The sequence below is a fragment of the Argopecten irradians genome, chromosome 6, assembly GCF_041381155.1.
Source record: "Argopecten irradians isolate NY chromosome 6, Ai_NY, whole genome shotgun sequence".
Taxonomy (NCBI): domain Eukaryota; kingdom Metazoa; phylum Mollusca; class Bivalvia; order Pectinida; family Pectinidae; genus Argopecten; species Argopecten irradians.
In genome coordinates, this window is record NC_091139.1 from 24,055,326 (window position 1) to 24,080,938 (window position 25,613).

Here is a 25,613-nt window from a genome sequence, read left to right on the forward strand (position 1 = left end):
GTGTGAACAAAAAGAAAAACTCCAGAAGGAGAAATTCTTAAGAACCAACTTCCTGCTATAAGTTCATGTGTGTTGTGGTTCATCTTCTGGTCGTCAGGAGGATCCTAATGAATACAGAGCCCTCTTAAAAACATAGTAGGATCATTAAGAGATGCAACTCCTGAGCCAGGTACTAAATGGTATACATGTATATGTCAATCAAATTCTTAATGGCAATAATAATTTTTAAAGGGGAGATAACTGATTTTCCTGAGGTGATATCTAATAATTGACCTTAAAATCTTGAACAAGAGATAGAATTGTAAGAAACACAAGAGGAAGACATGATTATAGCTTTGTCAAACACTTTATTCTGCTGTGTCAGATGAGTACTTGGTCACCATGTCGTTACCACAACAACAGATGACAGATAATGAAATAATGTTACATAGCTAAGCTGTTGACACTGATGTGGAATAAACATTCTACGAAACATACAGAGGTTGTCAATTACATCATTCAACCACAGACTGAAACTAGGACCTTCATTGACCATTAGTTGACAACTTTGATATATATTTTAAGTAATCTTGAACGAGAACTTTCATAATTCTTATTTACTTTTATGAGTATATAGAAAAAAAACTATCAGACAAAAGATTTTTAACTCATGCAAAATGTTTTTTAAAAAAAAGACTTGAGTAATACCTATAATTAGATATAAATACATGTATATGGATAATTTTAGGAAATATTGGTCACCAAATGTCTTATCAGGACAAGGATTTGAGTATGAATATTAAACTATATATTATAATTGCTGAAGTACTTTAAAGAATCCCGTCTTCGCAGATTTTTCTATTTGAACAAGTAATCGTTTTATGCGAATTTTAATCTCAAAATAAGAGATTCCACCACATATTGCTCATAGAACTTACCATCATCAGTTACAGTGTATATATATAGATATAGGTATAAGCAAGCTTTGTTCCGTACTAGATTTACCAAAATGTAAACGATACACTTGTACAGAAGAAAAAAAATCATTGTAGCTGTACACAGACGCCTGCATGTATAGTGATTCTCCTGGCATGACTGTCGATATACAAAGAAATTTACAGTAGCCAGAAAGTCGCTACCAAGCTCTCTCTGCACAAGGTTATAAATAACAATATATAGTAGATTGTACAAACTTTCAACATCTAAAAAATTATATATTTTTCAACATTGATAAGAAGAGAAATCTTATTTTTGACATAATGGTGACAGCCGTATAGTTTAATGTATGCAGAATAATAATAAAACAAATTTAAAAGAAGAAGGCATGATGTACAGTGTATTAGAATTGCTCACAAATAGATACATGGAATAAAGGAGTCAATATTTACAAAATGAAGCAACTTTGGCATTTTTATGACAATATAGGGACTCATAAGGGAGAAACATAGATAATGTTTTTATTTATACAAATAATACATGGAGGCGCTTTATACAAATATTTTTGCTATTATGAGAATGTCACTATCATACGGACAACATTTAGTTACTGTATACATTCATGTGTGGCATCAAAGGTCGGATACAGAATGACCTCTATAACGAATGATGATAAAAATTGAAGGTGAAAATAGTAGAACAATTGATGAATGAAGTACAAAACAAAACATTCAATATGGCATGTCATTTTCAGTAAAACATATTGTTCATGACTAATTTTTAAACGACTATCATTATAATTATTTATTATACATGCACACTTTTGTAATTCTATCGAAACAATTTCAGTGATATTCAATAAATATTCAATAAAATATTTAAGTTTCAAAGAATTTTCAAATTACAAATTCTTCTCTCAATAGGAAAACAAGTTAATAGCTCAAGTATTATTAATGTTAAAAATCACAATAAAATATATTTGTCACTGAAAATTTTTTTTAGGATGAACTGTTTGTCAACCTATAAATCAAAATTTTTGGTATAATGAAATGAATTGATATCAACTTTGAGTGAGAAACAGAAAATTTGGTTTAATAACTGAATGATTTGTGAATAAGTATTACACCGGAAATACATCACTGTTCAATAAGGCATCAGAGCAGTTCACAACCAGATACACAGACATCATATTAATATAGGTGTCAGAAAAAACACAAATTTTGATTTATGTTGTATGCCAAATTTCTGCCATAATGTTACAAATATAGTTGTTTTAACTGGCATTTCATCTAAAAAGTTTCTTACATTTAACTCATATTTCTAACGTAAATACCATATAATATTGGACCTTTAGCCAAAAATATACAACCTGACAAAAAAGCAAAATGAGTGTGACTCGGATGTACATTTCTTGTATCACACTATAAAGACATTACAACCTGTCGATAGAATTAAATCTAAATCTGAAGTCAACAATTGATCCCTCTGATAAATATTTTTAATCTCCTGTTTTGTATAATTCATGAATCTTGTAGGTAAAATGTTCTGTTTAAATCATAATAAGAATTGTAAATCCATCTCATTATTTAGCCACATTAGTGCCTCAGAAATTGTGTACAATTTGATTTTCATTCAGTTACAAGACATCTTACATTCTTTCAAAATCACAGAAATATACCTAGACAGTACTAAACTTTTTAGCAACAATAATTATGCTAATTTATCATCTTTTTAAAATTTTCACAAACACATTTTATCAGTATTACTTGAGTATTCAATAGTTGTTTTGTTTTCAGTTGTAGCAATATTTGGTATGAATGTGAAAAGAAACGATCGCATTACACCACAAGAACATGGTCAACAAAAAAACCATGACAGATACACACATATATAATATATTTATATAAACTTATCATAATTAAATATAAATATTAATTGCAGCACTGAAATATATTTTTGATAGCAATGCATCCTACTGTTGATCTGACTAGAAACAATTACTTTATCATGCAGCAAATAACATCATAATAACAATCATTAAAAATACTGTATAATGATGGCAAACTTTGTTAATGTTGGACTTCATAATCAACAGTGAAAATTCTGCTGATTGCAAAAATCAAAGAGTATATTCCTCAAACACATACTCAATATAACGTTAGCTTGATGTGTCTATCATATGAAAACATTAAAACTCAATCCCCCTGATGATAAATGTTTTATCATAAATTATCTTGAAAGATTTTTAGAAATTTCAAAAAATTCAAAAACTAGCTTAAACTTCCATGAACTGAACTAATCATTGCTCTCTAAATATCTATACAGATCAGGGATTATTCTGTTCTAAGTTGCCAGTCTTATTATCTTGATATAAATGTTAATAAAATACTTTGTTGCAAATGAATTGAGAATGCCAATTTTGTTTTAACCAAAACCAAGGGACACAACTCTTGCACTATCCTATATAATCATCCACAATTTTGGATGGTTAGCACCATTCTGAAATGTTATGATGTACATATATATATATCTTAGATTTTGTGATTATATATGTTGAATGAATTATAACATGTCATCAATATATCGTACATACTGTATTTGTTATTTATAACATTTTGTAAATTATAACCAACATTTTCTCTTGGATAGATTGGAAAGAACAAATATATATTTTGAAAATTTATCAATTCTAGAAAATCCCATAATTCAGTTTGTTAATATGAATTCTTTGCTATAGAAAATCTTTTGACATTTTTTGTGAGAATACTTTTATAAGCTAAGTGCAGTGCTAATTATAAACAACTACTATCTCTATATATTATTGTACTAAAATGAGATTCTAGTTAATAAATTAAACGTTTCACAAACACAGCCCAGACGTAAATCTCAATATTACACATTTTATATTCAAATAGCCTCCTAATGAATATAATTCACTGAATTTGATAAGGATTAAATCCTGAATTCAATTACCTAAAGGATTGAATCATGTTATGATATATAATTATTGAATCATTGAATGATGTTATACTTATAGAAAAAATACATGATTGCTTTCTCAATATATGTCTTTAATAATAAGAAATATTTCAATAATGAATATTAAAAATATTAAAATCAAAATAAAACAATAATATAAAGAGGAAAAACTTTAAATTCAGGTAAGATTTTAGATGTATTTTAGAGTAAGAATGAATTGTCTCCCTTTGTATGAGAAACTTTAAATAGAAGCAATTTTGTCTCAAATGGGTTACGGTATTAAATATCATTCTTTTGGTTAGGTTTTCTCCCCTTGAATTAAAAATATCAGACATGTATACAGATACAATTGTCATATTAATCACAAAATGTCCACAATTACAATGCCTCATATATTATATTTAAATGAGGCATTCTTAATAAAGGTCAAAGTTACCATCTGAAGTAATTGTTTAACTTTGGCCTATAGCACATTGATATATAACATTGTCAAAGTGTAGGTCTGTTTTTAAAACAGATACATTCTTAATTTCTTCACATGAAGACAACTGAAAACATTGCATCATTTTAGTGTATTCAGGGACAATTATTCTTGATAATTAATAGCATTTCACAAAGTACTCCATGTATGATTTGTTCCTGCTACAACTGGCAGCCATGGAATTCTGAGAAAAATCTTTGATCTATTACTGTGTAATATTTGAGGTACACGTTGGAAACTTCATGTGGATTAATGGATCTCAAGTCACCACTTTGCTTCACCTCTTCCATGAAAAGCAGTAATATATCTAACAGATTGTTTTATAACAATCTAAAAACTAAGAGAACGATACTCTTATCACTACTGTTTGCAGCATAATCCTGACTTAAGCATATTCCACTTCCCCGATTCCAAAATACTGGTATTTCACTACTTTGAGTTGTACCAGTTCCACTTTCCCGATCACAATACACTTTCCTTCATCTAAATTATATGATATATTACTGGTATTCTTTTATTCCATGTATGGTACGCCTATATTCCACTATCCCCATACATGACACACAGTTTGTATTCGCTCCATGGAGAGTCCGATACATAGAATTGCCATAACATTTTCAGCACTAAATTGTACACAGGTGATCCTAAACGATGCAGCTCATTTCGGAAACCTACACCAATTACAACATATCGTCCTTCTTATCGACCTTGAAACTTAGTTTTTGTGTAGATTACTTCAGTACATATAGCAATATCACACTTTTACACACGTCCACACCCCAGACATTAGATCTCGTTGTACTCAGTCCGCTGGTCTGGAATGTATGTATTCTGAGGACCATACTTGTTGCTATTGTCTGTGAGAGGAAGAACTGCCGGACCGTTACTTGTGTTCTGGGCCGCCGTCTGTGGGTGTGGCATTGTGTTGGGTTTGTACTGTTGTCCCGAACCCTGTGACCCCGAACTATTCGATGCTTTAGAACTAGCAACAGACCCTGGTGGGGAGAGCTTAGTAATCCCATTAGGGAGCTGGTTAGGGGGGCTGTTGAACTGAGCTAAAAGTTTCTGATTCATGGGTTGGCCCTGTTGTTGGGCCATCATGTGTGGGTGGGGAGGCATTTGTACCTGGTTAGCCAGATAGTGAGGGGGGAGGGCATGGTAACTTGGAGGCATCATCCCGAGGGGTGGGGCCGGGGACATTCCGTGGCTCGAGGGGTCAGATCCCCCACTGGATCCTGTCAGCCCTGTTAGGGCTGTGGTGTTACTTGGCCCCGTACTTCCTTGGTGACTAGGACCACTCTGGGAACTTTGGTGACTACTCGAATGGGCCGAGTGACTCTGGCTCAAACTCCAGTGAGGATTCTGCATCATGATTTCTGTCTTCCATGCTTTGAGTCGAGCAGCTATTTCTCTGAACAGAGGACGCCTCGCTGGAGTCTCGTGCCAACATTCAACCATGAGACCGTATATCCGTGTTGGACAATCTTCCGGGCAAGGAAGGATCTGGCGTTTCCTGACAACCTCAATAACTTCCTGATTTGAAAATCCATAATATGGCTGCAAACCATAGCTAAAGATTTCCCACATCACAATTCCGAATGACCACACATCACTTTCCGTTGTAAATTTCCCGTATAAAATGGACTCTGGAGGCATCCATCTGACAGGCAATAGTGATTTACTCTGTACCCTGTAGTAGTCGGAAGAGTAGATGTCCCGTGAAAGTCCGAAGTCAGATATTTTAACGTTGAGGTTTTCCCCGACCAGCACATTTCTGGCAGCCAGGTCTCTGTGTACGAAATGGTGACTGGCTAGATATTCCATACCCGAGGCCACTTGAGTGGCGATATGTAACATGTCAGGGTAGTCGAGCATTGGTTTATGAGCACAATCATCGTCCGCTACTGACACATCCGAGTTGGGTGAGCGGCAAATAAGATACTCATGTAGGTCTCCGTGAGGCATGAACTCGAACAGCATACACATGGGTTCTTGTTTCATGCACACACCCAGTAAACACACGATGTTTGGATGTCTCATTTCAGTCATTAAATCAACTTCTCTACGAAAATCATTTTTCATCTTTGGTGTAGCATTCTCTTTCAGAGTCTTTATAGCAACTTTCGACACAGTGTTTTCCGCATAAAGCCCTAGCAAGTCTCCTTTGTAAACCTTTCCAAAAGCTCCTTCTCCAAGCTCCTGCATGAATCTGATTGACGACAGAGGAAATTCCCGGATACGTGTACCAGATTTGGCTGTCAGTGGATGAGATTCTGTGTTGTTCTGCGGTGGTGTGCGGCCATTTTTCAAGCCAGCGCCTTTCTGTTTTCGATGTCGCTGGAAGAGGCATACGATTGCGAGAAGCAGAACGAGTGCCAGTGGTACAATTATCCCAGGTACCAAGATAAACATGAGTTTGTCAACGGGCTCACCAGCTGTGGGGAGAAAAGGATTAGAATTAGTCAAGCAGTCACAAAAGATAAACAGTAAAATGGATTACATTAGGTATGTATATAGTATATTACTTCACTGACATCATGTAATTATCTCAAATGGATGAATTATGCTGAACATTTATATCCGTATTTACATATTACAGAATTATCTGCCCTTGTTGGTACGTATTGATTATGACGTCTTGTGTTTGCGAGCGTAACGTCTTGCTTATCGGGAAAAAACAATGTAAATTGTGCTCACAAAATAATGATGTCACAATGGATACCTACCCAAAAGGGAGCTAACTCTGTTATATGCTAACACGGAATTCGAGTTGTTGAAATACACTTACTCTGATATGCTGTACATTTCGGAATGTCACACAGCTCGCTGTGATGGTAGTAGGGGTCTGTGAAACACCAGGGGCCTGTAAACGTCCCGTTCGGGTTCCGACAAAAATTGTGATTTCCTGTAGACAATAAGTTATATATGATGTATAAATGTAATCATACCTGCCTAAACAGTCACTTTAAATAAACAGTCATTTGTCTTAAGCGGTCAGTTTACAGCTAGCTATTTCTCCTGATGAAAATCACTACATGTATAAACACACTGCATTAACTAATGATACATAGTATACTTACATGGCATTGCATACACGTGCATTAAAGTATATTTAAACAAAAAACATAAATAACTGTATCTATTTATCAGTTTTATAATTTGACTGAAGCTGGTTTAAGCAGCCACCTGTCTTTTGTAGCCAACTTTTGTTCTTCTGCTAGTTGACAGCTAATACTGTATAGGTTTGTAGTTTTGTTCTAGTTTAATCAAATACTTCGTTATCTTTCCATAAGATTTCAGTACCTACCCAGTTCTTTGTTATCCTTGGACTTAAAACTTGGGTTGTGTAGCCAGTTCTGACAGGATCGGCCAGATCGTGTCTTGTTGACTTGGCCACGGTAGTTCTCTCCACTCCCGTTGTAGCAATTCTCCTCTGTAATCAAATTTATACATACACTTTTAGATCTATCGTTAATTTGTACATTGAACATCACAAATTCATTCTATAGTACAGAGTCAAATCTGTTGCTCCATTGTCTTGAAATGAGCCCATTACATATTACTTATTATACATGAACTTATCATACTTACCAATTTTTTGACAACTCTCATGATGTAGTAAGTGCGGGAACGACATTAATAACACGTCACGCGCGATACAAATAGCATGGGAACCAAAATAGGTCAAATTAGTATAATTAGTAAAGAAACTTTTTTTGTTTTTTTTTCTTTCTTTCAAATATTCAATTTATGGTATTCGACCCAATAAGCGCCCAGGGCATTTAAAAAATAGGAAAAAAATGAAAAGATGCTATTAACAGGACGAAATGTATTGCAAACCTATACAGTCTTTATTTATGCCTGGGCAATTGGAACTGCATGTGACCTCCAAAGGGCTGGGACACTGATAGAAACATGGGCGCTTATTGGGTCAAATAAGGTACTAAGTGTATTAGTCTTTAACAGAATTCCCAGATCATGAGCACGAAAACAACAGAAGATTCTTCACAACAAAAATTTCATGATATACAGTAAGTTATACATGACTTTGTCATTCACAGAAAATGATGGAAATACACAATCCTACTGCTTACTTGGCTGGGTTTTCCTGACATCAATTCGTATACATCTATCGCCCTCGGGAGTACCAGGGGGAGCTAACTCATAACACTTTGGGAGGAATTTGTCACCTGTTAAATAAAGTCAAAATTATCTAAGCATTTACTACCCATATATTTAAGTTTTGATTGTGTTCTAAAAACGACTAGTTCACATTCTGTATATAAGTATTTACGGAAGCTATATATTGTATATCATTTACCAGTATACCGTTTATCTGCATACCGTTTACCGTCTTAAATCATGCACTCTTAATAGAACCATATACCTGCTTTTTTTTCAGTCATGACCTTTGACCTTGTTGATTTCATATTATTTATTTCTGACATTTTCACAAAGAAAAGTATCATGTGTATGACACCCTATCAATATTTTTTGTATAAACTTTGAACTTTTCCTTGGCATTTAACCCTGAGACAATGTGACCTATAAGGACATATTTCAACACCTAGCACCTACCGATGCGAGGGTGATGTTTGCCGATGACGTATTCCTTCTGACATATGTTACTTTTGAGCATCTCACACTCGTCCCGACAGACTTGGCGTGGTTTTGGAGTGGTGAGGTCTTGGTCACACAGAGGAAAGGTATGGTAACACAGGAATGGGATCGCGTAATCCTGACATTCTTTACTCATCGTGTTCGACGCCTGGATGGTGGTAAAGGCAGCTACAAAACAAATACAAATAAATAAAAAATTAATGAGATCGAGAGGGTAAAATCCTTTATAAGGACAATCAGAATAAAATTCTGTTGACTTTGAATTATTTATTTTCTGAACCTATACATGTTCTGCTCTATCTGAATTACAAAATGATCATTTTACAATGATACTCGTTAATAAATGAGTCAATTTTTGCAGATTTTATCTCATATAGTATTGACCTTGAAGGGGACAGTGTTTCAGGGGACGGATTAGACAGTGTTTCAGGGGACGGATTAGACAAGTACGTTACTCACCAAGGAAGGATTTATTAGACAAGTACGTTACTCACCAAGGAAGGATTTATTAGACAAGTACGTTACTCACCAAGGAAGGATTTATTAGACAAGTACGTTACTCACCAAGGAAGGATTTATTAGACAAGTACGTTACTCACCAAGGAAGGATTTATTAGACAAGTACGTTACTCACCAAGGAAGGATTTATTAGACAAGTACGTTACTCACCAAGGAAGGATTTATTAGACAAGTACGTTACTCACCAAGGAAGGATTTATTAGACAAGTACGTTACTCACCAAGAAGATTTATTAGACAATACGTTACTCACCAAGGAAGGATTTATTAGACAAGTACGTTACTCACCAAGGAAGGATTTATTAGACAAGTACGTTACTCACCAAGGAAGGATTTATTAGACAAGTACGTTACTCACCAAGGAAGGATTTATTAGACAAGTACGTTACTCACCAAGGAAGGATTTATTAGACAAGTACGTTACTCACCAAGGAAGGATTTATTAGACAAGTACGTTACTCACCAAGGAAGGATTTATTAGACAAGTACGTTACTCACCAAGGAAGGATTTATTAGACAAGTACGTTACTCACCAAGGAAGGATTTATTAGACAAGTACGTTACTCACCAAGGAAGGATTTATTAGACAAGTACGTTACTCACCAAGGAAGGATTTATTAGACAAGTACGTTACTCACCAAGGAAGGATTTATTAGACAAGTACGTTACTCACCAAGTACGTTACTCACCAAGGAAGGATTTATTAGACAAGTACGTTACTCACCAAGGAAGGATTTATTAGACAAGTACGTTACTCACCAAGGAAGGATTTATTAGACAAGTACGTTACTCACCAAGGAAGGATTTATTAGACAAGTACGTTACTCACCAAGGAAGGATTTATTAGACAAGTACGTTACTCACCAAGGAAGGATTTATTAGACAAGTACGTTACTCACCAAGGAAGGATTTATTAGACAAGTACGTTACTCACCAAGGAAAGATTTATTAGACAAGTACGTTACTCACCAAGGAAGTTTTCCTCTTTGATGCCTTGAGAATACTCGGAGGTAACATAAATTGTTTTGTTTTGCAGGAAACGTGAACATGTTGTGCCTCTGAACACTTGACAGAAACCATCGCCCTCTTCCTGAGACTTCCGCTCTTCTTCCTTGTATCTGAAAAATATGACGTCATAAAAACAAATCCATACAACATGACGTCAGTTAATATAACCAATGTATTCAGAGCATAACTATGTCATCGTTGTCAGATTTTGAAGAATACTTTTTACAGCTCAAAAACCCTGGAATATTATCTAAAATACTATGTAAGTTATTACTACAAATCCAAAGTAGTTGATTATAACTTTTTAGCCTTTTGAACGTGAACAAAAATTCAAGACCAGAAAAAGGACCAAACAAGCTGTCAATTACCTACAGGGGGAACAATTTAGGGTATATCAAAATTGGAAATTATCCAGGAAAGTGTTGGTTAACAATTACAAGGTAATCCCAAGGAAATCCGAATATAATAAAGGTTTGTAATCCAGAAAAGGGAGAAAATCAAAGACAATATCAAAATGGAATAGAAAATAATCCTTTAACAAAGGGAAGTAATCTGATATTTTAGAATACCAAGAGATCGTCTTGGATAGATTTAATATTTATCTGAAGAAAATTAGAATTATTACATTTTGATTCCTTGAAGAACTTAAATGAAACATTTTCATTATGGAAAACTCAAGGAAATTAATAAACTGAGCAAAGGAAAGCATTCACATAAACCACAGATATATATATAATATACAGCCATACACTTTTAAATGCTGTCTTTGAAGCCGATCTTAGCTCTAGTTTGGTTCTGTATATAAGCATGCATTTGCCTTTCAAAGATGTTGTGTTTCACAAACAAACATCAGTAAACAACACTTACAACACTAAAAACTACAACTTCTACCAAATTATACTGACACATAGAGGAAAATAGTTATGAAAGCACGTAGAAAAAAAGGTTATCTTCTCCGAAAAGTATACTTGGTAATTTTATCTCTGGTTATCTTCCCTGAAAGATAAACTTGGAAATTTTACCTAAACAAGACTTAAATAAAATCAATTTACCAAGTCATCGGAAATGTTTAAAGTTATGTATAAATACTTGTAATATATATTCTACTACTGCTTTTCACTGTACCTTGTATCTATAACTTAATTTTGTTGGAAAATTACAAATATTTTATGTACAAGAAAATTAAATATTCAGGTATTCTTCAGAATATATCAGAACCTTATCCAATACCTATACACTTTCATTAAACCATACATGAAAAGTTGATCAAGTTAACATGTTCAGCTCCACAAAATAAAATTTAAAGGAAGTCAATTTAATTTTCTGAAAAACCTTAATAAAGTTACATAAAAACTATCAGCGCTGCAATCTCAACCAGGATAATTCAATATTGACCAATCATGCTTCACTGCCAACAAATTAGCATATTCTAATGAGCCCATAGATAATGATAAAATGAATATGCATGTATGCAAACGGCTTTTAGTAGTATGAATTTTGTCAGTGTGAAAAATATATGTTATAAGTTGAGCAGATAGCTACATGATGAATACAGAGTTTAGTAATCAAGGCTTTGAAATTGAATTCACAGATAAAATTTAATGAAAAGTATATAATATTTTTTCAATAAATTATCTTCTGCCGTGAGGTTACTTTCTTTAATGTTAAAATGACCTTTATTAGATAAAATTATCTGATCAGTATTTTAAAACATTTAAATCTTCCTAATTTTGATTTTATAAACTAGCATTGATTAATCATTTAAGCATCAAGACAAAAACACACAAGCACAACACACAACGTGACTATATCAACACAAGCTTGTAAAGGCAAATGCAGTCATAGTCTAAAAGAGTTCTCTCCCTTTTTCTACAACTGGTTTGAGAGTTGCTTCCCCTCTCCTATATGAATTAGTTTAGGAAGAACAAAGAGCCAAATTTCATTGATATTAAAGTTGTTGTTATTTTAGCTGAATTCGAAAATAAAGATGGCCAAATCAGAGAAAGAGCAGGTGAGAAGTCAGGAAGGAAAAGGGCAAAGATTTCAACAGCAAAGTGAGATATGATAATCACTACACTCATGGCATAATAAGAAAGTGAATACAAGCTAAAAGGCTGTCTTTGATCCAACATAGAATTATCCAAAACACACCTATCATACTCTCCGTGTCAAATACTCTTAATTATATATATTTGTTGGTGATTAAGTTTTTGCTTCATTAGGTTGTCAAAAGTGAACCATTTTTGTTGACATATGTGGCTAAATCAATTTTAGAGTTGATCACCATCCTCGGTCGCTGCAGGTGTAAGTCAGCATCGCTTACCTGGTACTACGTAAAGTACCAGCAATATTGCAACTTACATAAATAGCTAAGACCAAGGGTGGTTAGACACTTAAGAACCTGTTTTTGATAAATATATGAAAATAATATAATACCAAAATATTGTCAATTAAAAATCAATCTCAGAGCTGTTAATTAACAGCCCTTGAATTACAGCAAAGCATCCAAGTGTCTGCGATATCAGAATTTGAATGTTGAATGGAGAGAATGGTTTGAACACAGAGAGTATGAGGTGTGTGAGGACATTCCTGTATACTTACTTGTTATATAAGACAGGGTCATACTTCCCATAGAAGCTTGTAAAGAAACACACCAAACTCATACATTTGTTTTCATTATCAATTCCTTACTTTATTCTGAGCTAGGATTAGACCAGCAAACCCTTCGTAATTTTCCAACTTTCAGTAATTATGTTAAATTGGTCTACATTAAAATTATGTGAACTGTTGCAGGAGGTATTTACTAATATCAGTATAAATTCTTTCTAAATTAGAGAAATCTACTAAAAAAGGAGGTTAAACAAATTGATTCTTAGATCAGATGATATGCACAATTTACAACCAAAAAAAAATTTAAAAAAAAACAAAAACAAAAAACAAATGACTGAATTACTTGAGTAAATTATTATCACTAAAGTTGAGCATTATGAAACCAGACAATTAAATTACAATATTCAAAAAAATTTCATCAAAAGCTTGAATTATAACAGATCATTTCAACTGAGAAAGATTTTTAAAACATCCTTTCAGCCAAGAAAGATTCTTAGAAGATTCTTAAAATCTTAATAGATCTCTTACTCCTTCAGCAAAGAACTAATGGAAAATGCATTTTTTGGTAAATTGTGCATTGTCATAATTATGTAAACGAAGAAAAGTTCTTAATAGCTAAAAAAAGTACACTGTAGTCTAATGAACAGAGTGGACCTAAATGTCTATGGTACAATGTATAACATATGTTACTATGGATACAGAAATGGGTTCTGGTCAAAAGATCAATGGCTAGCTGCTGGCAGTACAAGGTCAAGAAGAGAGAATTCACACCTTTTTTTAATGTTTTGGATATGATCTTATTCCATCTATTGTTTTGGGATAAAACGATTTGTCTGAATGGAGCAACTGAAATATGCTTTTATAACCAAAATGAAAAACACTCTCCCACTGGGGTATTATATTCTCAAAAAGAGTTGGATTAATTGGTATAAACGAGATATAACAGCATGGAAAAACTCCCCCATTCCAAGTCTCTGATCTACATTTCAAGTCAGAAGTGACAATATGTGACATTTTAACCAATCAAATGCAATATTACAGCTAGATTAGTCGGCATGTGATCTTTCTGGTGTCACCCCTCCATGGCAGCAGCGTTGGCCATTAATTTGCCGAGTGACAGGGCTTTGTCTACCAGAGCCCAATCCATTGTTCGAACTGGGTTGGATTTCCCAGTCCTACTCATCTTAGATTTCAAGGCAATCAGTAACACAAAGAACACTCGTGGCCCTAAGCTAAGCGAACAAGACATTTGATAACATTGACGGGGGAAATGTACATTTTGACCGTTTTTTTTATAGTAGTTACATGTAAACAGCATAGCAGCCCTTGGTGACAAATCAAACCAGACATTCTTAAAACACCTACAGAAAATCAGAGTACAAGAACAGAGAGCTATATCAATAATAAAACCACTACCAACGCAATCATTTATTGACAGAAGTAAACATTTTTTACTGAATGGTCTGAATGCTGATACCACTAGACTATGGTCTGAGAAACCAGGCTAAATAAATGTCTAAAATACACACACCATGGTTCTGAGGCTACTTACTGGATACCATGCTGACTCACACCTTTGTCATCTTCAAATTGTCTACTTCAATTTACCTATCTTTTCCTTGAACTTTTGATCTTTGTTTTCATTCAATATTTTTCCTCCTCACTTTCATATTTTGCTGATTAATTCTGTTCCTCAAATCACCTTTTGAGCTTTGGTAAAACCTCCTATGCAGTAAACTCAATGTTTGGGGTAGAAGCTTTGTTGTCCTTGAACCATTTTCTATCAACTCTTATACTGGGATGCACAATGACCTTTCTTGATATGACCTTGAACTTTTCTCTATACAAATTAACCCTTCTACTGAGGCACATTGACCTTTTGACCATAAACTATATATAGATATACCCATTTTGACCTTTGACCCTTACCTGTCATCAGTATCTGTGATGTCCGGAGGATTAGACCGACCTCCATCTCTTCCTCCGGAGTCCTTATTCTTGATGGGAGGGTACCCTGTAGAACAAACAGATTCAAAACTCACACAATATCATAAACTCCATACAAATCACATATTGACATTGTACGTCTGCTCCAGTTTGATCAACTGTAAATTCCAGTTGATCAACATGTAGATTTTGTCACCAAGATCACATCAGGCATGCAATTACTTTGTCATGTGCATAAAGCAATTATATTCTGTATCCAATACGTGATCTTAGAAATCTTTCAGTCGAAAAATTTCTATTTTTATTGCAATATTGTTCTATAGAGATGTGATGAGGGGTTTGACAATATATTTTATTTTAGGGAGTTTATGCTTCTTGTAAGATTCCTTGGAGATGGTGGAGATTTATAGAGACATTGAGTAATGATGAATAAACAGAAATACCGAGAACCCCAAGACAGAACCATCATATGTAAGGATTTGCTAAGTGAGAAAAATATTTCTGACATCGTCCATGGGGTATCGCCAATTAGTAGACATCATTATACAAATGTGTACTTTTCACTTTCACCTAATAATCTAGCTGTGCCAAATTTGTACCTAAACTGAACAAAGTCTAGACAGTAATTCCTAGTGAGGTGTTGTTCTAATTGGTCAGTATCTTACCATCCTTGACCTCTAAGAACCCAGTAGTGTTGACCTGTCCAGCTTTATTGACCGCTCGACACATGTACCAACCACTGTCATAAGGTTCCAGTTTTTCAATCTTTAACCTGAAAAGAACAAAATGTAAAGTGTCTACAAACATTGTAGCAGAATATATTAAATCTCAGAAATGTGCTTTGAAGATTTCTTAAAAACAGGTCAGGTCAAAAGTGGTCATCTATACTAGATACCTTACAGCACCCTCACTATATCATGGGAGACAAGAGTTGACCTAAGAGTTGAACAAATATCAGAAATTTTTCTTCTGTAACCTCCGTGAGTGTATATTTTCTAATGATGAGATGAATTTCATGCAAAGTACAAAAAACATTTGACCTCACCTAGAGTGTCTATTAAACAATTAATACAACATATCTAACAGATGAAGTAAGTGTTTATCTTGAAAGAATGAGGATTTTATGATGGAGAAATCATGAAGTATTTTCGCAAAGATTTGGTTAAAAATTGTATTAGATGAAATCTAGACAGAATCTGTATAATTGTATCAGGCTAAGTCTCACACACAGTCGACTCACTAGAAATAGCTTCACGAAACCAACCCATTTATAACTGTGAGTGAAAAATCAATGCATTGTAAAATATATTTGATTTGCTTTCGACAACTTTTCGTTCCAATCTGCTAGTTGTCAGAGTAATATATTGCTGGCAATCGCAAATCTTGGCTTTATCGGACAAAAAACAGGGAAAATTACACCATAAGCCTCGACCATAAATAAACGTGTTATCATAATGATTCAGTACGATGCAATTCAACATCGCTGTATAAATCTAACCTCGCCAAATCGGAACAACAAAACTCCTCATTTATATCAAATCAGGTGACAGGCATTGCAATGATTTTGAGAAGGCGGAATATCATGGGCATCAATCTATCTTGAATTGTGAGTGCAATCAACAATCGAACGTGTGGCATGTGAGAAATGAATCGTGTTTACGCAGATCTGTATAAAATGTGTAGTACAAAAGATTTCAGCTCATTCTCATTTGCTAAGAAAATATTATCTCAATGACCTTGACCTAAATCAAGGTCAAATAAAACTAATCTTTTATCTTGAAATTTAAAGCCTCTTGCCTTTTTAAGATATCTCAATTAATCATAAGATAAAAAGTTTTCTGAATTACTAAATCAGATTTTTTAGATTTAATCAAAATTGATTTTTTATGTCTTAAAACATTGATATGAAAGTTAAATACTGTGTCTATAAGAAATAATATACGAAAAACAACAATCATATTTTGTTATACTTTCAAAATTCTTTATCTGCTTTTATGAACTGGCAATTTTTCTTTTGTTTTCTGCATTTGTATTTTTATCCAATTTCCAAATGATTGATGTAAAATGCATATTTCTTTCAATTTATTTTGATATTGAAGATATCTTGCAGTTATTCTTTTTAAACTCTCTATAGAAATATTTTCATTTTCTTTAATATCGGTTTATCAGTGTGTTTCTGATATTCTCACATAAATCAGGGATTGGTGAAGATCATTCTATTTCAAGATTACTGCAAGTCATAAGTTAGGCTTCAATAAAATTCTGTAAAAATTATGTGCCAGCAAAGTCATTAAATCATGATATTGAGAAATTAAAAATAAAAAGATTTCATGCCAGAGAACCATAAACAAATTGACCCTCACTGAAAACGGGTGACAAAATGGCCATACATTGTGGAATTGTCGACTCCGGAGGGAGAGAGAGACTGCTGCGGTCGGACGCGAATGATGGTGAACTTGCTTCGTGCTTGACATCCTAAAATCTAAATCTTTTATTTTCTCACTTTTCTCCAAGATCTCTGTCTCCAATTTTTTTTCAATGGGGGTAAATTCAGTTTTCAATTACCAATGTGGCACCATTGTATCAACTCTAGGTTACATGCGATCAACACTGCCACCAGATGGCACTGCTCTTCAATCAGGAGGCTGTTCTCAAACATCTTTTCAATGTCACAATTTTGATAGGGACTCAAATAAGGAATACACCACATAAATTGAAACTGAATCTCCCCATGGTGTACCTTTTGTTTTAAATTTTCAACAGTGTAATTGGTTTACACAATAACTGAATACTCCCTCAGTCAAAATAGTTTCTGTCCGTTTCTGAGAGACCTCCCAGTCTCGGATTTCACACTTTAGAGCTGGTAATTGTCTTCTTGTGAACAAAACAATTTCTAGAATTTTCTTTCACAAAATCAACTTTCAAAAAGAATAAAATTATTTTCAAAAGCAATCAGACATAAAAACACAAATTTGCAAGAAGATAAAAACCTATCTGATGGAGGTTAATTATTTGACAATTTCATTTTTTTTCTCTATTTCTTTCTTTTCTTTTCGTCATTTTGTAATTTTTTTCATTTTTCCCCCCCAGTTTTTACAAATTTACATTTGGCAAAAAAATGGCAATGTAAAGAAATAATCTGATAAGGTATATCATACTAAAGTGTATAGATTGATGGTTTTCAATGAAAACTTTAACTCCATGCTTATACAAAGAGCATGGCATTTATATCATTTCTGACAGATCATCTTAAACCCAAAACTTTAATCTTCTTTCTTAAAAATTTCCACACCATTTTTGCCCCCAGATACTTCCAAACCAGATGAACAGCCAATTAGAAATGAGCAATAAACACATTTATTCTATATAGAGCTCAAGGTGCAGAATATAGAACCTTGGTTTATCGACAATTTATGTCCTAATTTTCTTTGGAAATGTTTTTTTACCTCTCTGAAACGAACTACAGGGTGGCACTGTAGCTTTATAAAACCACCATGACAGTCTCGGTTCCAATTATCAACAGGTGCTTCAGCTCGCCATCAAAGCCAAACATGTACCTCTTTTCCTCGTTAAGTCTTAATTGATTTTGGAGAAGTACAACAATTCATTGTAAATGCTGTGGTACACTTTTAGTAATTATTCTGGTAAAAGGTAATTAGTTGCTACATAATTGTGATGTACAGTTTTTGGCTTCTAGTATACAAGTTGGTGTACAAGCACCCAAACTCTTTCATTTTAGTAGTGTATTTTATGAACCATTCATCTTTAATTGTTTTGATACCTAATGCTACCTTCTTTCTAAAACTAATGCTTAGTGATCACACCTTGTCCTTTAATTACTGGGATCAGCTACTGAATATTTATAAGGTCTAAGACCACATGAAACTTTCTTCACCTGAATACTCTTAAATTAAACTAGAACTGTCGCCTTAGTGGACTACAAATACCCCTGCTGCACAAATTTAGTAAAAACTCCATTAATAGGGGACATTGGAGAACCCTATATAGTTTAACCAACTTCCCATTATGTTAGGGTTCTGTGTACCAAATTTTATCAAAATCTGTCAAGTAGTTTAGGAGGAGTTCGCTGGACAAAGTTGTGTCTTCAGACAGACAGACGGACAGACAGACAGACAACCCAATTCCAGTATACCCCCTTAACTTTGTTACCAGGGATAAAATAAAGATTAATACCGGTTCCCTAATCCAACCACCCCACGGCAGTCTAGATCAACATGTTCACATCATGGATTTACAAGTTAAGATCGCAATATGAAGCAAGTTTTTTTTTAACAATGACCTTGAACTTGAACCTTACCTTACTGTGCTTACCAGGGCATTCTATGTAATCATGATCTTAAAAATCCCTTATCAGATGTGATCCCTGAGCTATTTTATGTGACAATGACCTTGACCTTTAACCTTGACTTACCGTGATCCCCATGGAGTTTGTCTGATACTGATCCGACCCTCGTTCTCTCCGATGGGAACGGTGTCCTTGAACCATTTGTAGCGTGGGAGTGGGTTTCCCGATATTTCACATCGTATTCGGACACTGTCAGTCTTGTATTTGCTGATATTTTTCATAGCATAATCCAAGTCCAGTTTGGCTGGAGTTCCTGAAAATGGAAGGAAAACATATAGATATGTAAACTTTATAGTGTTCACTGATCTAAACTGTATGCTACTCCACATATCACAAAATTTGTGACATGTAATCTATTTGTTTTTAATTGTCTCCCTTTAAAATGGCTATGGTTTTAGAATAAATCAAACTAAAATTAAAGTTATCTCCTTTTAGATTTATGTAATCTGACATAAATATTGTAACCTACATATGTGTACTTTAGCAGTATGAAGCCTCATATTTACAAATACATTATTACATAGATACGTTGTAGGTTGTGTGAAAAATATTAAAACAACATCATTCCTAATGATTAAATCATTATAATATCATAAGTCCATAAATCAATACTAAATAAACCTGCCCACAGCAGAATGATAAGGAATAGGAGTCATTTATATAAAAATTGGATATTTTGTAGTTCAACACAATCGTCTTCAACACAGTGTACATAAAACCTACTTAATACCAACCAACAACAACAAAAGGAAATCAGTTTGTTACATACAAATCAACTTTGAGCTGAATACTTCATCATTTCTACCAATATCCCCCTAATTAAAATCCTAATAAATGAAAATTTAAAAAAAAAAAATTACGTCATCACTTAATCTAATAACCCCTAATTTCAAATTTCTCAATGGGTTCATTTATTGATTAAACAATATATTGGTAAGATAGGAATTAATTCAAAACAATGAAACATATTGTTAGAAGCATTTGTTCTACTCAAATGAGGATTCTATAATTTATCTTATATTTTTTTTCTTTCTAATGAAAACTGACAAAACCTTAATTACACATCAGACGAATACTGCTTATCAATGCAATGTGCAAATGAAGTTCATTACCGCGATTTCCAAACTACCTGTTTCTAGTAATGTTAATGCCTTTGTGTCAGGCGATCTTCAAACCAAATCAGTAAATGATCGGTAAGCTTGTAAACGATGCCCTAACGTACGCAAAACTTACAATCAAGATCACTGAGAGGTTTGCATGGTGTTAACGGATTGATGCATTGTATGTCAGTCGCAAAATAGGAAAATCATCGCCTTTATCATGAGTTAGTGATGAGAGGGTTTTTAGACTTTCTAAATACATTTTATCTCTAGCGTGGTGCAGAATAAAAACATTGTATTCCCATCTATAAGATAACAAAAATGACTGAAATACTGAAAACCTGAAATGGTTTATTCATTTCTCAGTTATTTTAGTAAAGACGATAAAATGTCTTTATAAAATCATCTTCACATTTTTGGACAGAAATCAACAAATAATTCATTTAACGAAAAGTAAAGAAAAAACCCCAGTTTATTGATGGAAGAATTGGTTATAACTGAGTGTATATAAGGATATTGATTAAGATTGTAATATTTGGGGAGAGAGAGAGAACAAGATCATGCAAAGGGAGGAAAAATACTGAAGATACAAGATATACTTACAGAGATAGTAGTAGAAAATAAGTTGGTGAAGAAATCCGAAAAAGTTTGCGAAATAGAAAGAAACACAGAAATGTAGGAAACATCAGAAAACTAAATATTTATTATACTCACACACACTCACTCAACGACAAAGCTCATTAAAGGGACATAATTCCTCAGAATAATCGTGACCAGAATATAATATGCATGTAAATTGAAAAAACTTCTGTAAGATAGGAAACTTTAATACAACTTTAAAAATATTACATTCATATAAAAATAATAAACCTTTAAATCAAAACAAGACTTAAAATTATATCACAATGTGATCCTCCTTTAAGGGGAGGTAATCTAGAGTCAGAATTCAGTTTTGGAATGGTATCTGGGTGCCACTCTGACCTGTTTTCTGGGATACCCTAGTACATGTGATATGATATATGGCGTTCTATATCATCACGTCCATTGCGCTGCACAGCTATCAATCATGTAGATATCGTAATTAATTTCAAGTACTTCTCAGATATCACAATAATTTAACCTCGCCTCTCTATGTTTTAGAAAAAAATATTGTAGATTTGTTTTCGTTTATGGTAATTACTGTACATTTTATTTTGATTAATGAACAACATGGAAGATTTTTTCACATTGATAATATTTGTTTTGACATAATTCATATTTTTGCAGTCAAATGTTCAGGATTTATGACATAAAAAATCATTAGGTTTTGTCAACATTAAAACGATTTATATTAGGTATATAGATTTTGTATCAAATTCTGTGATAACGTTAAGGTACAAAATTATTGGAAATAATTGTTGATAGCATGAAGTCCAACCGACATTAACTTAAATCATTATAGATACATATAGTTTATTATTATTTCATATTAAAACCACCCTGAACATTTGGATAGTCTCTCTCAAAAAAATTGTGTTACTGCATTATTAATGACATGGCCGTGTAATTTGTAAGAAAAATGCGTTATAAATTAATCATGATACACTGTTTTTGTACTGATGACAGGTGTCTAAAGGAATCAGGCTAAAATTCTCCAAACACTTTAAATGTAATTAATCATCAAATGAACATGTCAGCCACTAATGTACAGGGACCTGTGCATTCTGTCTGCCCACAAAATGGCATAAATCTCCCAAATTTTGAGTAGCACACTTTGAATGTTGGCATTTTTCAGGTCCAATTGATTTATGTCCAGGGTTCATAGTTCGTAACTAATAGGTAATATATATACATGTTTCCAGTCATTGAAAATGTTCCATGCATCCAAAATCTTAAATGGTATCTTCAAATTTAAAAAAGCTGAAAAAAAAAATCACAAAATTCACACCTATCATGCCATCAAATATTAATGTCTGAATGCATTTAAAAATTTGAAATGTTGTTTTTATCAGACAATCTGACATTTTGTTGAATTACAGCATTTGGGAAAAACTGCAGACTTCTAACTTAATAAATTATGAGATTTACATGCACTCATACTTTTTGTTCCTTTTTTTGGTTACTTTAGAAATTACATATATATACAAGTACTTGTACAATATATGTGTACTAAATGACTTTTATAGGAAGTCTTTGAATTACAACATTAGGTAGTTTATTATGTACAGTGCCATGTTTTCGGTCAATGTCAAAATATTATTTAAGTCCCCTTCTTTTGCAACTCTTTGTAAAAACTTGAGTGTAGAGATGATATATGTATACATGTATTGATGTGAGAAATGTGTTCTATGATATTTTAGTATATTTGTATAGATTTGTGAAACCCCATTAATTACTGCTCACAGATTAACATCGCCTGGTCAGGGTTGTGGTCAGTAGCTATTGACCTTTACACTGACCAGGGCTCCCAATCCTTGTATACCTCAATAGTCCCATTTGCCCGATTAGTTTTATGTCAATGGTAGCCAAGATTTCAGGAAACACAAGATGACAGGGTCTTGTGGCTATTTTCTGCTTCACATAACTCTTGAATAAGCCTTTTGACCCAGCTTGATGCTTCTATTGTAAGATTATAGATGACTCTGATGAACTAGCCTTGTTAGTTGATTAATGGAACATCTCTATGATGCTACCTGGATTTGTTATGGCTGGAACCGTTGTACCAACATCATTCCATTTCGAAATGAATCCCAACGATTTAGAATGCTCATTAAGTTGCGTTCTGCACCTGGCTGGAGACAGCCCAATGGAATCGTACTGATATTGATAAAGATGAAAGCACCCAGAAAATGGGGTGTTCAAGTTCAAGCAATTTGTCCTTGGCTATACCGTTCCATCTGCCCTAACCCTGATAAAGACAGCAATCCAGGAGGTTGTAATGATCTATCATTGTTAGGTTATATATATCAATTCTAATTAAAACAGCCTTCTCTAACATACATCACCTGTGAATTGACTTCTGGACTATCTTCTTTCTACTAATCAAGATCCATTTCTTTCCAGAGGGTAATATATGTGAAGGTTCTGATGGACTGGCCAGATTACGATATAATATACAGCAAGCAAGTTTATTATAAATGTTGTTTTGTCCTTCGAAAACTTAAAAAAGGAATGCTTGAAAGTTTTGTTTGCAGTGGACCAAAATTCAACTTTTCTTCCTTTTGGTCGAATTGACCAACACAAATTGTTTTGAGGCCGCCAATAATCAAGTTCTTATTTTCCAATTTGCCACAATTAAAGGTTACTTTTTGTGTTTAAGGCTAATTACCTGTTCGTGCCAAATGTACCTGATTGGCCAGAGCGCCCAGAAATACGACCTCATGCTGTACCAAAAGACAGAGGTATTCTACAGCAATTCGCTGGCAACGTTAATAATTTAGATCTTGCTGGTTTGAAATCAATGGCCAAAAACGTTCCACAAAGGTTAAATAGTTTTACTTATAGCTCAGTCTTGGTGTGCTTCTATCAATAATGTATTGGTTCTGGGGGTTAGAGGCAGATACATAGGGTGACCTAAGGCATAAATAACCCCCTACTAATTCTCCCCCTCCCCGACATCAATCGTGATTTTCCAACACGTCCCCCCTCCTCTCAAAAAAGATGTTATGTCTTCAGTATACTCAGTTTCTTAATTTCTGTTGAAATTTGTGTGATTTTCCCCCAACATTTTACAGGGATAAAAATAGATTATTTTGTCAGTTTGGTGATAGTGGCAGTTTGAAGGTATAAGAGACTGTATTGATTTAGAAATGTCCCCCATTTGTCACCTTGTTCCTTTAATCCTCAGCTTCCAGACATCGTAACTCGGACTAACCCATCTGAACCAATCAATACTGAGGTCACAAGGTCATAAGGTTACATCGTTATGGGGCACCAACAGGAAAAATAGTTATGATTTCAGTAGATATTTAAAAATGTTTATAGAACTTATTGATCTCTACAAAAAGATCCTTTAAATAAATACAGTAAAATAAATTAGCTCCCCTACCCAAACTCCAGTTTAACCATGTGCTTGACAGTGTTTGACTGTTTAAAACCATGACAGTGTTGTTAATTTTATTGATGAACCTCTAAGCATATGGAGGCATTTTTTATTCAGGAATTTATGATTCAACAGTGTAGTTTATATATCTGTAAGTGTAATTCTCACTGTCCTTTTTGCATTCATATTATATAAATCATGAAATATACAGCAAGTAAAACTTGCAAATGACTATGGATGGACAGGTAACTTATCGGTAGTGATATTGATGTATGTTCTAGAATCAAGAAGTTTTCATAAATAGCTCTATAATGTTGAATATAAAATGTCAGGAAAGATACTAAATCATACCTTAAGTAATTTTGTCCAATTTTTTATATGGTGTCTGATGTACCATTTCACTCAGCATTCCACTCTGATCACCACCTGCTCTCTCTCACTCTAAAACCCATCAACTAAAGGCCAAAGGTTGACAACAACATTTAACAGTCACTCAATTTAAAAACCATCAGCTTTAATATCATAGAGACGTTCCTTCATCATAAAGTCTCGCTCTCTCTCTCTCTCTCTCTCTACAAAATGTCCTCCCTCAAAATCTGAATCTCTCTCTCTCTCTCTCTCTCTCTCTCTCTCTCTCTCTCTCTCTACAAAATGTCCTCCCTCAAAATCTGAATCCTATACATGTCTGAATCATCAACTATTGATTTTGTTTTATACAAGTATTAAACATTTTCTTAAATTTACAGAAAAAAAATTTTCACCGACAGTAAATAAAACAATATGTAAAAAAAAAGAACACACGAACCATTTTACTTCAGATGTCATCATATTTCTATTACTAAAATTGAGATTTTCCTTTCACAATACCTGTATGAAGCTTGACAGATCAAACAGAATTCCTCTAATGATCTCCTGTATTCCATCAGAACATGCTTGGTGACTAAACAAGTGAAGAGCTCTTTAATGTCCAGCCTCCCGGATACACAGTCACAGCATGACATCTAATTAACCTAATGACCTTTGTCAACAACCCAGGTACCTAATTACT

General features: G+C 33.7%; 1 protein-coding gene across 2 annotated transcripts; it reads right to left on the reverse strand.

Moving 5' to 3' along the window:
* Nucleotides 1-327: 327 nt before the first annotated feature.
* Nucleotides 328-25,452, reverse strand: LOC138325395 (inactive tyrosine-protein kinase transmembrane receptor ROR1-like). 2 transcript variants are annotated; one of them, XM_069271027.1, is made up of 11 exons: nucleotides 25,433-25,452; nucleotides 19,511-19,697; nucleotides 15,744-15,850; nucleotides 15,061-15,145; nucleotides 13,123-13,158; nucleotides 10,483-10,631; nucleotides 8,954-9,163; nucleotides 8,470-8,565; nucleotides 7,683-7,808; nucleotides 7,164-7,280; nucleotides 328-6,810 (listed from the first exon to the last, which is right to left on the reverse strand). In XM_069271027.1, the coding sequence occupies exons 2-11, from the start codon at nucleotides 19,663-19,665 to the stop codon at nucleotides 5,162-5,164; spliced, it is 2,730 nt and encodes a 909-aa protein (XP_069127128.1). In that variant the 5' UTR covers nucleotides 19,666-19,697; nucleotides 25,433-25,452; the 3' UTR covers nucleotides 328-5,161. The 2 variants fall into 2 exon arrangements, with proteins under 2 accessions (XP_069127128.1, XP_069127129.1); XM_069271028.1 differs by lacking the exon at nucleotides 13,123-13,158.
* Between the last annotated feature and the right edge of the window lie 161 nt (nucleotides 25,453-25,613).